The 12,500-nt window shown below is 40.1% G+C and overlaps 1 protein-coding gene across 3 annotated transcripts in view; it reads left to right on the top strand.

Annotated features, from left to right (window-relative positions):
• LOC138000381 (deleted in malignant brain tumors 1 protein-like) overlaps positions 1-12,500 on the top strand; it is a 102,708-nt gene that overhangs the window by 76,487 nt on the left and 13,721 nt on the right. For 2 of the 3 annotated variants that reach the window (XM_068846759.1, XM_068846751.1), the window contains exons 30-33: positions 3,459-3,548; positions 4,904-5,263; positions 6,874-6,897; positions 8,479-8,502. In XM_068846759.1, coding sequence (XP_068702860.1) covers positions 3,459-3,548; positions 4,904-5,263; positions 6,874-6,897; positions 8,479-8,502 — 498 coding nt within the window. The remainder of the gene's footprint in view (positions 1-3,458; positions 3,549-4,903; positions 5,264-6,873; positions 6,898-8,478; positions 8,503-12,500) is intronic. The other variant, XR_011123118.1, reaches the window with a different exon arrangement.

The following is a 12,500-nucleotide window of genomic DNA, read 5'->3' as shown; positions in this document are numbered from 1 at the left end:
AGCAACACTTTTTACTTTTGAAAGCATTTAAAAGGCTTCAAAAAATATATTCTTGGTATTAACGGCGGCCCATCACACAAGCCCACGCAACCAGGGTTATGATTCCGCCAGGGCAGGGATTCGCGCATTGAGAAAAAAATCAAATGATTTATGTCGCGACCGTACTTATAGACGCCAGAGGCTGTCTTCGATAGACGTCTCAAACTGCCTAGGCTTTCTTTTCTCAGTAAAAAGCCTTTAAACAGGTTCGAAAGGGTTTCAACACTTAGAAGACTCCCTGTTTAGATCGAACAATGTATCACGTAACAGCATTGTTATGGTACCATATGAAACAAGGATTATTTCCAAAGAAGACGTGATGATTATTGTGAGGTAATAAGTTACCTTGGCAACGGGAATGCCCAGCAAAAACACCCTATATTGTGGATTTAGTTGCTCATATCTCAAAAACTAACTCGGTGACCCTCTTATTTATTGCTGAAGAGTAATTAGAAGGCCACGATGAAACTTTCGGCAAAGTTTAAAAGAATTCTGTCGAGAGGATTCAGAGTTACCTTAAGAAAGTCACAAAATTAAGGGGGCTCTCAATCCACTAGACATAATCTTTTAAAACTTTGCAAAAAGTTTCATTATGCCCTTCTGATTACTTTCCAGAAATAAAAAATGGGGGTCACCGAGTTTTCTTGAGATATAAGTAACAGGGCTTGCCCGTTGCCACGTTGACATATTACGTCACAATAATGACTGTATCTTGTTCAGCAATAATTAGTGTTTCGTTTGGTACCACAATATTGCCAATACATGATACAACGTTGTGGTGCTGATCCTTGTAATAAGAGCGTCACTTGGAAGCGTTGAAACTAGTTCGAGCCACCTTAGAAGATAAATGTATTTAGACTCCACTACACAACATCAACAGACAAAATGTAAAGGCAAATAAGTTTATTTTGGGACGGCTTGGCGAGAACCAACCTTAAAAGTACGTATAAAATACAGCAGTAGGTAAATAACTAGTGTACAACACTCGTAAATAAACTAGCTTTCACCAAAAGAACTTGAAAGAACTGCTACATCTGGTCGATATCGACCTGAATCCCCCATTTGAGCACGCAGGCTTATTGTCAGTCAGACTGCCAGTAAAGCTGCCAGTTAGGCTGCCAGTTAGGCTGCCAGTTAGGCTGGGGAAACTAAATAAAACTCTGATCAATGAATAACTGGAACAGGGAACACTGAAGGACCGCAGAGGCTGAGCGCCGGGAAAAAACTGAAAATCGTTCACTAACGTACCCAACAAGGCATGTAGGCCAATTGCCAGTTAGGCTACCAGAAAAGGCTAGCGTACGAAAACAAGGGTAAACAAATTCCTAACACCCCTTACAAGAAGTCTGTCACATTGTAAGCAATCAAACTACGTAAAGCTAGACATATCTCGCCACTTAAAAAGCGGTCACAGGGCAGCTGAACTAATCATACATAGAAAACAAGCATATAAAACATGAAGTGATTAATTTCATATACATCTAACGTAAATATATTAAGTAATGGAACATCTAGACAACTGTGAAAAACCAAACAAGTACATAAGATAAGAAAACTAGCAGAGCTGAGCTACCGCTTACAACTAAAACAAATGCGGTAAGACGGAGGCCAGAAAAAACCTGCCCAAAAAAACCCCTAAGGGAAAAACTGCGGGCAGGAAATCTGGGTTGGAACCAAGGCTCAAGCTCAAAGCCCTTCCTACGGGACTTTACAATGTAATCGAGAATAGCCTGCTCCTAAGGAGGACATAAAACAAAAGCAAAAAACAAAAATTAAAGGAAAAAACCAAGGAGAGGTTGGTTCAGAAGCCTAGATGACGTACACGTGTTATACGCAGCTTTATATACCCCCGATATGGCTACCCATGGTACACCCGGCCTAGAACCCAGGCCTTGTTGTATCTCGGGCCGTCGAAATATTTATTTCTGCCTTCTTCGCAGGCTCATACGCCAGAAATAACATTTATGTAAACCGTTCTATGCTTTTGTAATCGCGTGTGTTTAGAAAGTTTAATGCCATAATTATATTGACTATTATGACATTTACAAGCTCCATGTCAGGGTTCGTACGGGTCATGGAAAGCCTGGAAAGGCATGTAATTTAAGAATTTCATTTTTCAGGCCTGGAAAGTCATAAAATTATATGCTCGGTCATAGAAAGTGATAGAAAGTTATAATTATAAATCATTGCAGTTGTCAAAGCAAGGATAAAATGAAACAAAGACGAGTTTCTATCAAACAATCGAAAGTTTGCGGGCAGAGGACGTTAATTTATTCAAATTTTATCTCAGAGAATATCCTAAAACAAGGATAGTTTTTTAAAGTTTTTTCACGTGACAGCTAAACTTAAGGTCATGGAAAGCTAGAAAAGGTCATGGAAAAAGTCATGGAAGGTCATGGAATTTGAAGAGCTTAAAAGAGTACGAACTCTGAATAAGTTCAGTTAATCATTTTATACCATGGAGTATGAAACGCTACAAGTAAAGAATGCGTAAAATTATATTACGTCATAGAAGGGGCAGGGCAAACAACTTCAACACAGGCCATTTTACGAATGCGGGGGGCCATTTTCATATCCATTGTTTCGTATATCTATTATGGGATTCTGAGGGGGCAACCTAGTTTGCATTTGCCCCCTTAGAATACCATAGTAGCTATTTGAAACAGTGGGTTTCAAAATGGCCACCGTATCCGTAAAATGGCCTATTTGCTTCAACATCAGGATGTCAGTTTTTCATGCGTCTGTCCTGTTATTGATCATGAATTGCGTCATCATTGTCAAAGTAGCTGTGGATCCACGAGGCGCTAGCCGAGTGGATCCGCAGACTACTTTGACAATGTTATGACGCAATTCATGAGAAACTTCAATCTGACGCGAGCAATATCGCGTCATTATCGCATAACGTATAAATTTATGTGTCTGTCCGCTTATTGACAAAAAAAAATAGCCAATGAACGCGCGAGAGTTTTTGCAGTCATCGTAGAATCTATTTTGCTGAACATGTCGAAACCGTTTGCCACCCCTTTTAAACCGTGTTAAAGCATGTTGCATGGATGTTGAATGAGTTTAAAAGCGTTTAAACTTTGCTTCAACAACCATTCAACATTTCTTTTGTTATCGCGAATGTTGAACAAAGTTGAAGCCTTCAACATTGTTTGGTATACGCGTGGGCTCTAATCGATCTCTCATTGACGTATTCATGTCCGTATCCATAGTAACAACCGCGTCTCCAGCCTGGGACTGAATACAAGGCTTCTCTTGAAGCTTTGTTGAATCAAATGTTGATCAGATGTGTTGAAGTCGTCAAGATCGTTTAACATCGTTCAATCAACGGCTTTCAACAAAATCGAACGGTTGTTGAAGCAAATTTTGAAGCCATTTGTCCTCAGACCACAAATTTAAAGTTTATTTCTTTGCAGGTGCTCCCACTCCGATACCCTCATCCACAGAGTCTGTAAACACACATATTCTACCCTCAGATCTACCAAAAATTCAAAAAGCAGAAGGAGGTAGGTTTTCTTTTTTTTCTGTCCTTATTTAAGAGGAAGTAAACCTCGAAAGCTTTTTCCTAGAGTGAGATATCTTTACTTGTACGGAAAATTGTCGTTTGCTTCTCGAAATTTCTCATTTTGTGATTACCGAATGTCGCTGTTAAAAGTTACCAAAGCTAGATCATACGTTTCACCAAGGACCGATTTGGAGAGAAGCATAAGTGTATTCGGAGATGACGTTGAAAAATTCCTTTGTGATTTTTGCAGACGTGTATGATGAGCGTTGTGTTAAAGCTTTCAAAATTGAAGATTGACATTCCTTTGCCCAAGTACAGAAAACGCAAAGTGTTGTTAACTGACTAAATCTACAAGGTGAAAGAATAAACGCCCTTTTATTTAAAAAAAACCACTTAACTTGTGCATCCCACAAACTGCAATATTTTGAGGCCCCAAGAGAGTTCATGTCAGGTACTTGATGACAAAAACTGTTAGTAACTGTTTAGTAAGGCCACAATTTGACACCTTTTTTGAGACAGAGGCGTTAAAAAACAGGAACAGTCGAGGGGCTGAGTACATTCATTCATTCACTCACTCTCTCACTCACTCACTCACTCAATCACTCACTCACTCACTCACTCACTCACTCACTCGCTCACTCGCTCACAGATATCAATTTAAAATTTTAAAAAATTATCGAATGACTAGGTGAGAGAACTTAAATAAGAACCCAGTTGACCAATAAGGCCATAAGAGCGGAGAGAAAGCAAGATATGCAAAAAGAACTAAACATAACTAATTTGTTTCTTTTCTTCAGTTATTCGTTTCTGCTGCTTGTGTGCTCTGGATGCTACTTTTATAAAAACTGAATTTTCTTTTTTTGAAGCGATCTTTTGCCTTTAATTGGGAACAGGGATGGTGCAGTGAGAGACCTCGTCTCCCACAAATGTGTTCCAGGATCGACTCCCAGACTCGGCGTCATATGTTGGTTGACAAAAATTTGGTTTTATCAACGGAGTTGATAATGTAAATTGGCCACCGTACAGAGATTCTAAAAGCTGACGTTTCGAGCGTTAGCCCTTCGTCAGAGCGAATTTACATTATCAACTCCGTTGATAAAACCAAATTTTTGTATACTACTTCCCCACCGACGCAGCATCACAGTTTCTTTAGAAACTACCCCTTCATCCATATGTTGGTTGAGTTTGCTATTTCTCTGCTCTGCACTGAGAGTTTTTTTCCCCGGGTACTCCGCTTCTCCCCTCTTCTCAAAAACCGACCTACGATTTGATATGAGTTGAGTTGATTTTATTTGTTTATTTTATTAGCTGTTGTTGTTGTTGTTATTATTATTATTATTATTATTATTATTGTAGGTTGTAATGGCATACCACACGCAGTCAACACAACATTTGGTTATCTTGATGGGTATCACAACACTGGCTTTGTGCGAAGTCCACACCACCGTGACAATTATTATCCCAATAATCTTGTTTGTCGATGGAGCATTCGGGTCGCTCCGGGTTTTCTAATAAAGGTCACAGTTCAACAGGCGGACCTTTCGCAGTCAGGAGGACTGGGAGACACTTTACTAGTGAGTGATGGGGTATCGTTTAAAACTTCCCACGAAAATATGGTACCTTGGGAGTTTTTGTCGACTAGGAATTTTGTGCAAGTTATCTTCACTTCTGATTCAGCGAACTCCGGAAGAGGATTTTATCTGCAATACGAGAGAGGTATTTTTACTGAAACCAGTTATGCATCAATCAAGCGAGTACTCATTTTATTATCGTTTATTCATCCATTCATCTCTGTCTCTGTCAATCTGTTTATTTTATTTCCTTTTTCGAATAGGCACAAGCGAGTTCAATCTCATATAACGCGATGAAGCTACTCTGGCTTAAGAATAATGAATGAAATTTACAAAGTTACGACTGGAGATCCAATGTTTCGACACTTCTGCTTAGTGTCTTTTTATTTAACTTTGAAAGATGCATCCACTAAACTTAAACCGGAATAGTAGCAAACCTACCTTCAATGCTTGTGGTCTAGGTGTTGCGAGTAATGTTTTTCAACGCATGCGCCCCATTCCAAAAATTTTGAGGTCGACTGTGAAGCTGAGAAAAATTGCCATTCTCGTACCAAGAGCCCCATTCTTGAAGTCAGCATCAAGTGTAGCAATATCTGGCTGGTTCCGAACCAGAAAGCTTAAGTTTTCAGTCTTCGACTTTCGATTCTTTTCCACAGTCTCAGAATTTTCAACTATCTTAAATCAGGGGACCCCAATACTACTGCAATTGTTGGAACTAGTTAAAGGTTGTTGTTCTCAAATATAACAGTCGGGCTATTGTGGTCAACGTGTTTTCCAGGCGTCAAAAGCTTGGCAGAGAAAAACACTGATACAGGGGGATGGGCTGTGGATCGCTTGACAAAATTGTTTCTGACTTACGCTACAGTAGCATGTTTTTTGGACTTAAGCTAAAAGGCCTAAAACATGCTGGGACAGCCGGCTCGGTTCCTGATTTCCCGTTTGTCACTATCTTCACTCTGTAATATTAATAATCGCACTAGATCATTTTAAAAAGAGAGACATATGTGGCATGATTCAGAATTGTGTCCAAAAGACGCAGATTTGTGACTAAGACATTAAGACCCTGCTTCTGTAGTTTTGGTCATTTCGGTTTGAATTTCGGGAATATATACAGACCTTAACTTATCTGTTTTGGCAATTGATTTATTTTATTTCGTTCAATTATTGCATGCGGCTTGAAAAAACAGGATTAAATGAAGTTTTAAATGTATGTTGGCTCTTAACCTTGCAAAGACTAGGTTACCAAGGATCTTAAAGACAGCATGGAAATTAAACAGCCTCTTGCTATCCACTTTCAGCAAGCAACCGCTCTCTTCCCTCGCTCTAATGACTGATCATGTATTAGATGCCATCAAAGATTAGAGATTAACTTTTGGTTTCTTACGCTGCAAAGGTGGCTCCGGAATACACAGTTTACTTTATATATGCGCTGCTCTTGCTTGCAAATTCTTGCACAAAAAAAAAAACATTTTTCTTTCAATGGGGACTGATCCTTCACTGCTCTGACACAGCCGAAAGGTTGTTTGGCAAGATGACTGAACCAAAGCAGTGGAAAAAAATCGCCGGATTTCTCCGGAAACAGGGGAGAGGGCCCGACTGTAACATCAGTTCCTGAATTTCTAGGCTTCTATCAATCAAATTCAATGTAAATTTAGGACTATTTTTATCATCAAATGTTAACTTACCGGTACTACCGGTAAGTTAACATTTGATGATAAAAATGTTCTTATTTTTTATTTTTATATTTATTTTCAGGTACTGTTCAAGATTTTACTACGAGTAAGTGATAAAAAGATTTGTCGTAGCGTGACGTTCTTGAAGTGTTCGTCTTTTAAATTGCCTATCTTTGGAAACGTTCGCCCAATGGCCTTAGTTACCCTGTTTCTGTTGTCCCTGGGTGCTTTTTTACTTATTTACTCTTTGAGTTTAAATTACTCGAATCCCCGCCGAAGTGGTACGAATCAGACAACACAGCTAAGCCCCAATTGATAGCGAGCCTTTTTACAGCGTCAGAGCAAATCACGGAAAACTCCGTGCCTTACTCTCTTTCGAATTGTATTCAAGTTTCTTCCAGTTTAGGAGCAAAGGTTGTAAGATGGGTAAGCGGTTTGTAGGGCTTCTCCGAGAAGGCTTCAACGAAGTCTACCTTTTGTTCACATAGCAGTTGGAACTCTACTGATTCTGTTTGTTTTATCAAACGAGTTGATAAAGGTCGAATAACCACCGTGAAAGATTTGGAAAGCTGACCTTTCGAGCGTTAGCCCTTCGTCGGAGCGAATGAAACGTCAGTTTTCCAAATCTTTCATGGTGGTTATACGACCTTTATCAACTCGTTTGATGAAATAAATTTCTGTTTCAATCTGCCACCGACGCAGCACCACAGTTTCTTTAGAAACTAAAATTTTGATTCTGTTTGTGTCTGTCTCGGTTAAGACTAAACGAATCTTTATGACTAGCAAAATACGTTTGTGTAAAGAACACATTCCGAAAACTTGGAAGCTATCTTTGGAATCAACACTCGTTATTGTCTGGGTACGACTTTGGAGTTGGTCGATGTTTGCGCCAAAACAAAAACCTACGTGCTTACGTGTTCTGGAAATACCAAGGACGCTTTGAAATTAGCAAAAAGTTTCGAAAAAAATTCCCAGGCTTTCCATTCGACCAAATTGTTGTTTATGTATTTTTGTTTTCGGTCTTGTGCAAACTTGTGCTCGTTCAATTGGACATGCCGAATTTTGAATTTGTTTACTGGGAAGCATCCGAGTCAAACTGCACTGTTGCGTTGCGTTCTGTTGTCATAGGGTATTGTTCCGTTCATACCAGAAATGGAAATAGATAAATAAAAAAGAGATAAATAAAACAGGTAAACTTGCTACTTTATGCGTTCTATTCCAGAAATGTCTGAAGAGAATTTGCCCCAACTTTCTATTTTTATGCGATAGTAGAATCTCGAACTTTGCTGATGTTGCTGTGTTTTCAATGGGAGCCTCCACTCCAAAAGGAAGAAAACTAAACCGCAGGAAATAATCTTAACAATCAAATTTGTTTAATATTTTTTCTCAATGAAGTCGTTTATATCCGAAAGGAATGAATCTGAAAGAGCTTCTTTTGTTTTCAAGTCGCCACATCTTGTTTCAAACTGATTCTTTCAGAACAATAGGGCAACCTTAACACGTCACGGCTATTCAAGAATGGTATCACCCGGGTAAATGAAAGCGAAAATATGCAATTCTAAAACTGATTTTTAAAATGAATAAAGTTGATTGTGACGAGTTTCTTCAGCACGAGTGGAGGTTTCTTAACAGGAACAATGAGTTACATTAACTCCAAAAATTACTTTGGTTTTTGCTTGTTATTTAGGGAAAGTCAACACTATTGAACCAAGTAAGTGTTTCTTTTTTTGGGGATTTTTCCACCTTTGCCATCATCAAGGGTAAAATGTGCAATCTTTGTCGAACCTCTTGATTATTCGGAGTGCTTATCTTGGATAATTCGAAGTGCGATTGAATATAATGATAATCCGTATCTTGTGTCCAGAAATTGAAATAATAGACCTTTTTACCGATACGGCGGCCATTTTGATTTCTATTGTTTCGAAAGACATTATGGGATGCCCAGGGGGCAAATTAATATATATTTGCCCCCTGGGCATCCCATAATGGCTATTCGAAACAATAGAAATCAAAATGGCCGCCGTATCGGTAAAAAGGTCTATTAGATACGCGCCCGCTTTTGATGCTCAAAACGAAGTGTCCTGTTAATATCAACCGGGAAGAAAATTTTAACACCGTATCCCTCAAAAGCACGCGGCCTTAGGTGTTGTTTCCAAACTCCCTGCAGTATTTCCCTCGCCAAAACTCAACAGATCATTCCGTGTCTACAACATTTCCTGTTACTGAATGAACATTCAAGAAGACCCGACAAGCTCTGACCTCGACTCTGCCATGTTGAATTCCAAAATAAGGCCGCGCGCGGTTGTGGGATACGGCGTTAAAATTTTTCTCCCCAGTTCTCCGAATTACGTCATCAGATCACCTGGAAGTAAATACAGCTGTTGTTTACCTTTACTTAAGGACCGGAGTTTAGGGGACAGTTTGTGACATCACTGTATTCCGAGACGCGAGTAATGTTGACGTAGTGAAGTAAAGCTGTGTGACACGGAGTTATTAAAATCAGCGTGCATCTAAATACCTGCATTGTTGGACATATTTGATTTGACCACGAAGTTGAGAGACTGTAAACTCTCAACAGAAATCTTTGGAAACTGAGAGATAAGCCGACCCAAAAAAAGCTAGCTTTTGCCGCTGCAAGTTATCATGATGATGATAATGATGATGATCATGATCATGATGTTATGATGATCATTATTATTATTATTATTATTATTATTATTATTATTATTATTATTATTATTATTATTATTAGATGCAACTGCTTAAGTTGCTTACTTTGATGATTATTCCAGTTTCAAAAGTTATTTTAGCATTGTTTTTAATCTTAACACGGGGCTTATGTCCAAAAATGCACCTAATTAAATGCACACCCAATTTTGACATCCAACATGAAGTGTCCCTTTAAGTCTAAGCCTTGACGACCTATTTCTAACAATAAGGTAAGGGTAACTGTAGCTGTTTATGTTTACTTGACAAGCTTTACTTGGGGAACACTTTGTGACATTAATTGTTTATATTCCGAAACACAAGTGATGTTGACGTTGGGGAAATGAGCAAAGGGGACACTTCGTGACGCTTATTGACGTGGCAGACCACGGTCCGGCATAGCAATTTCTAAACTACCCACTTTTGTCACAGTCTCTGCGTGTTTACCCCATCCAAACATCAGAGCTCATATAATTGCAATATACTGCAGACAATGATTTGTGAGAAAAGGATCGAGTCTCCAGTGAGAGAAATTACAACTTTGAGGAATGAGATGAGCTCTTTGAGCTAGCCTGACCTTTGTGAACTTTAAGAATAAAGATAGCGAAATAAGTATTCATCTGATATTTGTTGGACAAACGCACCATGTAGGGCTTTCTCCTTCCAGTTTTTAACTTTCTCGTCTTTCCTTTTCCTCTCATAGTCCTGCAGACTCTCTTCTTCAACAATCACTTTCTCCTTCAACGCAGCTTGAAGCATCCACTCTGTGCTCTCTCTCTTAGGTAGCCATGAAGGGATTTGCTCTCCCTCCTTCTGACACACTCCTCGATGCCGATCAGTCCTCTTCCCCCTTCCTTTCTCGGCAGGTACAGCTTCGCAATATTACACCTGGGGTGCAGACAGCCATTCATTACCAAGATCTTCCTAGTTCTTCTATCCATGTTGGCTACCTCCTCCATTGTCCTGTCCACAATCACCGCACTCTAGCGTACTACACCTACATCCCAGTTATTGATGCCACCGATCAAATTTCCTCCATTGAGTTTTGATCTACACAACTTGACTCTTCTGATATACTCCGATGTTATCTTGCCTTTCATCTTGGTGTTGAGAGTCTGGTCCAACTGTAAGATGCCAAGATATTTGTAGCCTTCCCCTTCTATTTCCCCGATATGCTGGTCGTCGCGTAGTTCTATTCCCCTACTGCCAACTTGTCTTCCCTTTCTCATTTCCAGGACAGCACACTTGTCTAGCCTAGAAGATCCTTAGTTCTTGAACAAGTGAGTCTAGTTGATCTTTGCTAGCTCCGTACAGCTTCAGATCATCCATGAATAGTAGATGGTTAATGGGCTTCATGTCCTTTGCCAGTTTGTATCTAGCTCTCATTTTTCTTAGTACTAGGGTCAAGGGTAACATGATCACTATAAACAGTAGTGGTGACAAGGAGTCACCTTGAAAAATTGCTCTCCTAATGTCCACCTGCCCGAGAGCCATTCCTCCTGATGTCAGTACTGTCTTCCAGTTCACCTTGTTGTTGCTGATTATAGAGATCATATTCTTGGCAGCCCCAACCATCTCCAGACATTTCAGGATCCATGAATGCGGCACCATATCATATGCCTTCTTGTAGTCTATTCAAGCCATTGATAAGTTCAACCTTCTCCGGCAGTTCTTCAGGATTGCCTTGTCCACAAGCAATTGATCTTTACTTCCTCGAGATCCCTTCTTGCACCCCTTCTGTTCATCTGTTAGCAGTTCGTTCCTTTCCAAGTGGTGGTATAGCTTCTCTCCCATAACTCCTTTCAAGAGCTTCCACATCAATAGGGCGGTAGTTGCTGGCCCGGGCACCCTTCGCTGTGTCCTTTTGTATCAAAACTATTCTTCCACTGACCATCCACCCTGGTACATTCCCTTGACATATACAGTCTTGCAAGCATTCTTGCAATCTAGAGTGCAATCCTGTCAGTTTCTTAAACCAGAACCCCTGAACAAGATCGCGGCCGGCTGCCTTCCAGTTTGCCATCTTGCTCACTCCATTTCTAATATCCTTCACAGTGATGCTGATATCTTCTTGCACCTCTGTTGTACTGAGCTCCACCTCTACATCCTCTAACCAAGATGCTGCCTCATTGTGACCGACTTCCTCCGACCAGATCTCGCTCCAGAAGGAGGTTGCCTCTGTGGGATCAGGTAACACCGTTTCTCCTCGTTCCTTTCCATGTAGTGTTTTGTACAACAGCTTCTGATTGGTTCTAAACAGGTGGTTCTGTTTGAACTGTTGACCTCTCTCGTCGTATCTTTTGATCTTAACTCCACCTGCCTTCATCTTCTGTTTCAACATGCCTGAGACATACAAAGTGCCCCTTTCCTCAAGATGATATTTTCTGTTGAACCTTTCCCTCTCTATTTATTTCAGTCTCATGTTTCCTCTTCGGACTTCCGCAATCTTGCTCAGGTCTTCTCGCCAAGTTTCGATATTTCCCATAATCCTTCTCTTCTAGAATGGCTCTTCATCTCTTCTCCCTTTCCTCCCTTTTATCATTCCCATTCGTTCTGTAGTAACATATGCAGCTGCACACATTAAAGAATTCAGTTCAGTGATGTTGTGTGTCTGAATCCTTTTGACGGCTTCATTGATTTTTCCAACTTCTGCTTTCAGCTTCGTTCTTTCGCATGACTTCAGTGATGGTAATCCTATTCTCTGTTCTAGTTGTATAATTTCTAGGATCCTGTCGCAAACGGCTTCCAGTTCTGGGCTGATCTCTTCTTGTAATTCTTCAGCAGTGAAAACTCTGGGTTCCTCTTCACGTTGGTGTTCTTCTTGGGTATCAGATGTTGTTGCATGGTCTGGTGCATCTGGTGAGAAGCTCCGTAGTTTCAGTCTCCTGATATTCATAGTCTGGTGTATCTTTGGCATAGAGCTCTGTAGTGTCAATCTCCTGATGTTCATGTCTTACTCGTATGGCTATTTCCTCTTGCTCCACAGTCTCTAGCCACTTCTTG

This window comes from Montipora foliosa, chromosome 1, assembly GCF_036669935.1.
Source record: "Montipora foliosa isolate CH-2021 chromosome 1, ASM3666993v2, whole genome shotgun sequence".
Classification (NCBI taxonomy): domain Eukaryota; kingdom Metazoa; phylum Cnidaria; class Anthozoa; order Scleractinia; family Acroporidae; genus Montipora; species Montipora foliosa.
The sequence above is the reverse complement of the archived record's forward strand: the minus strand, read 5'-3'. Positions and strand labels throughout refer to the sequence as shown.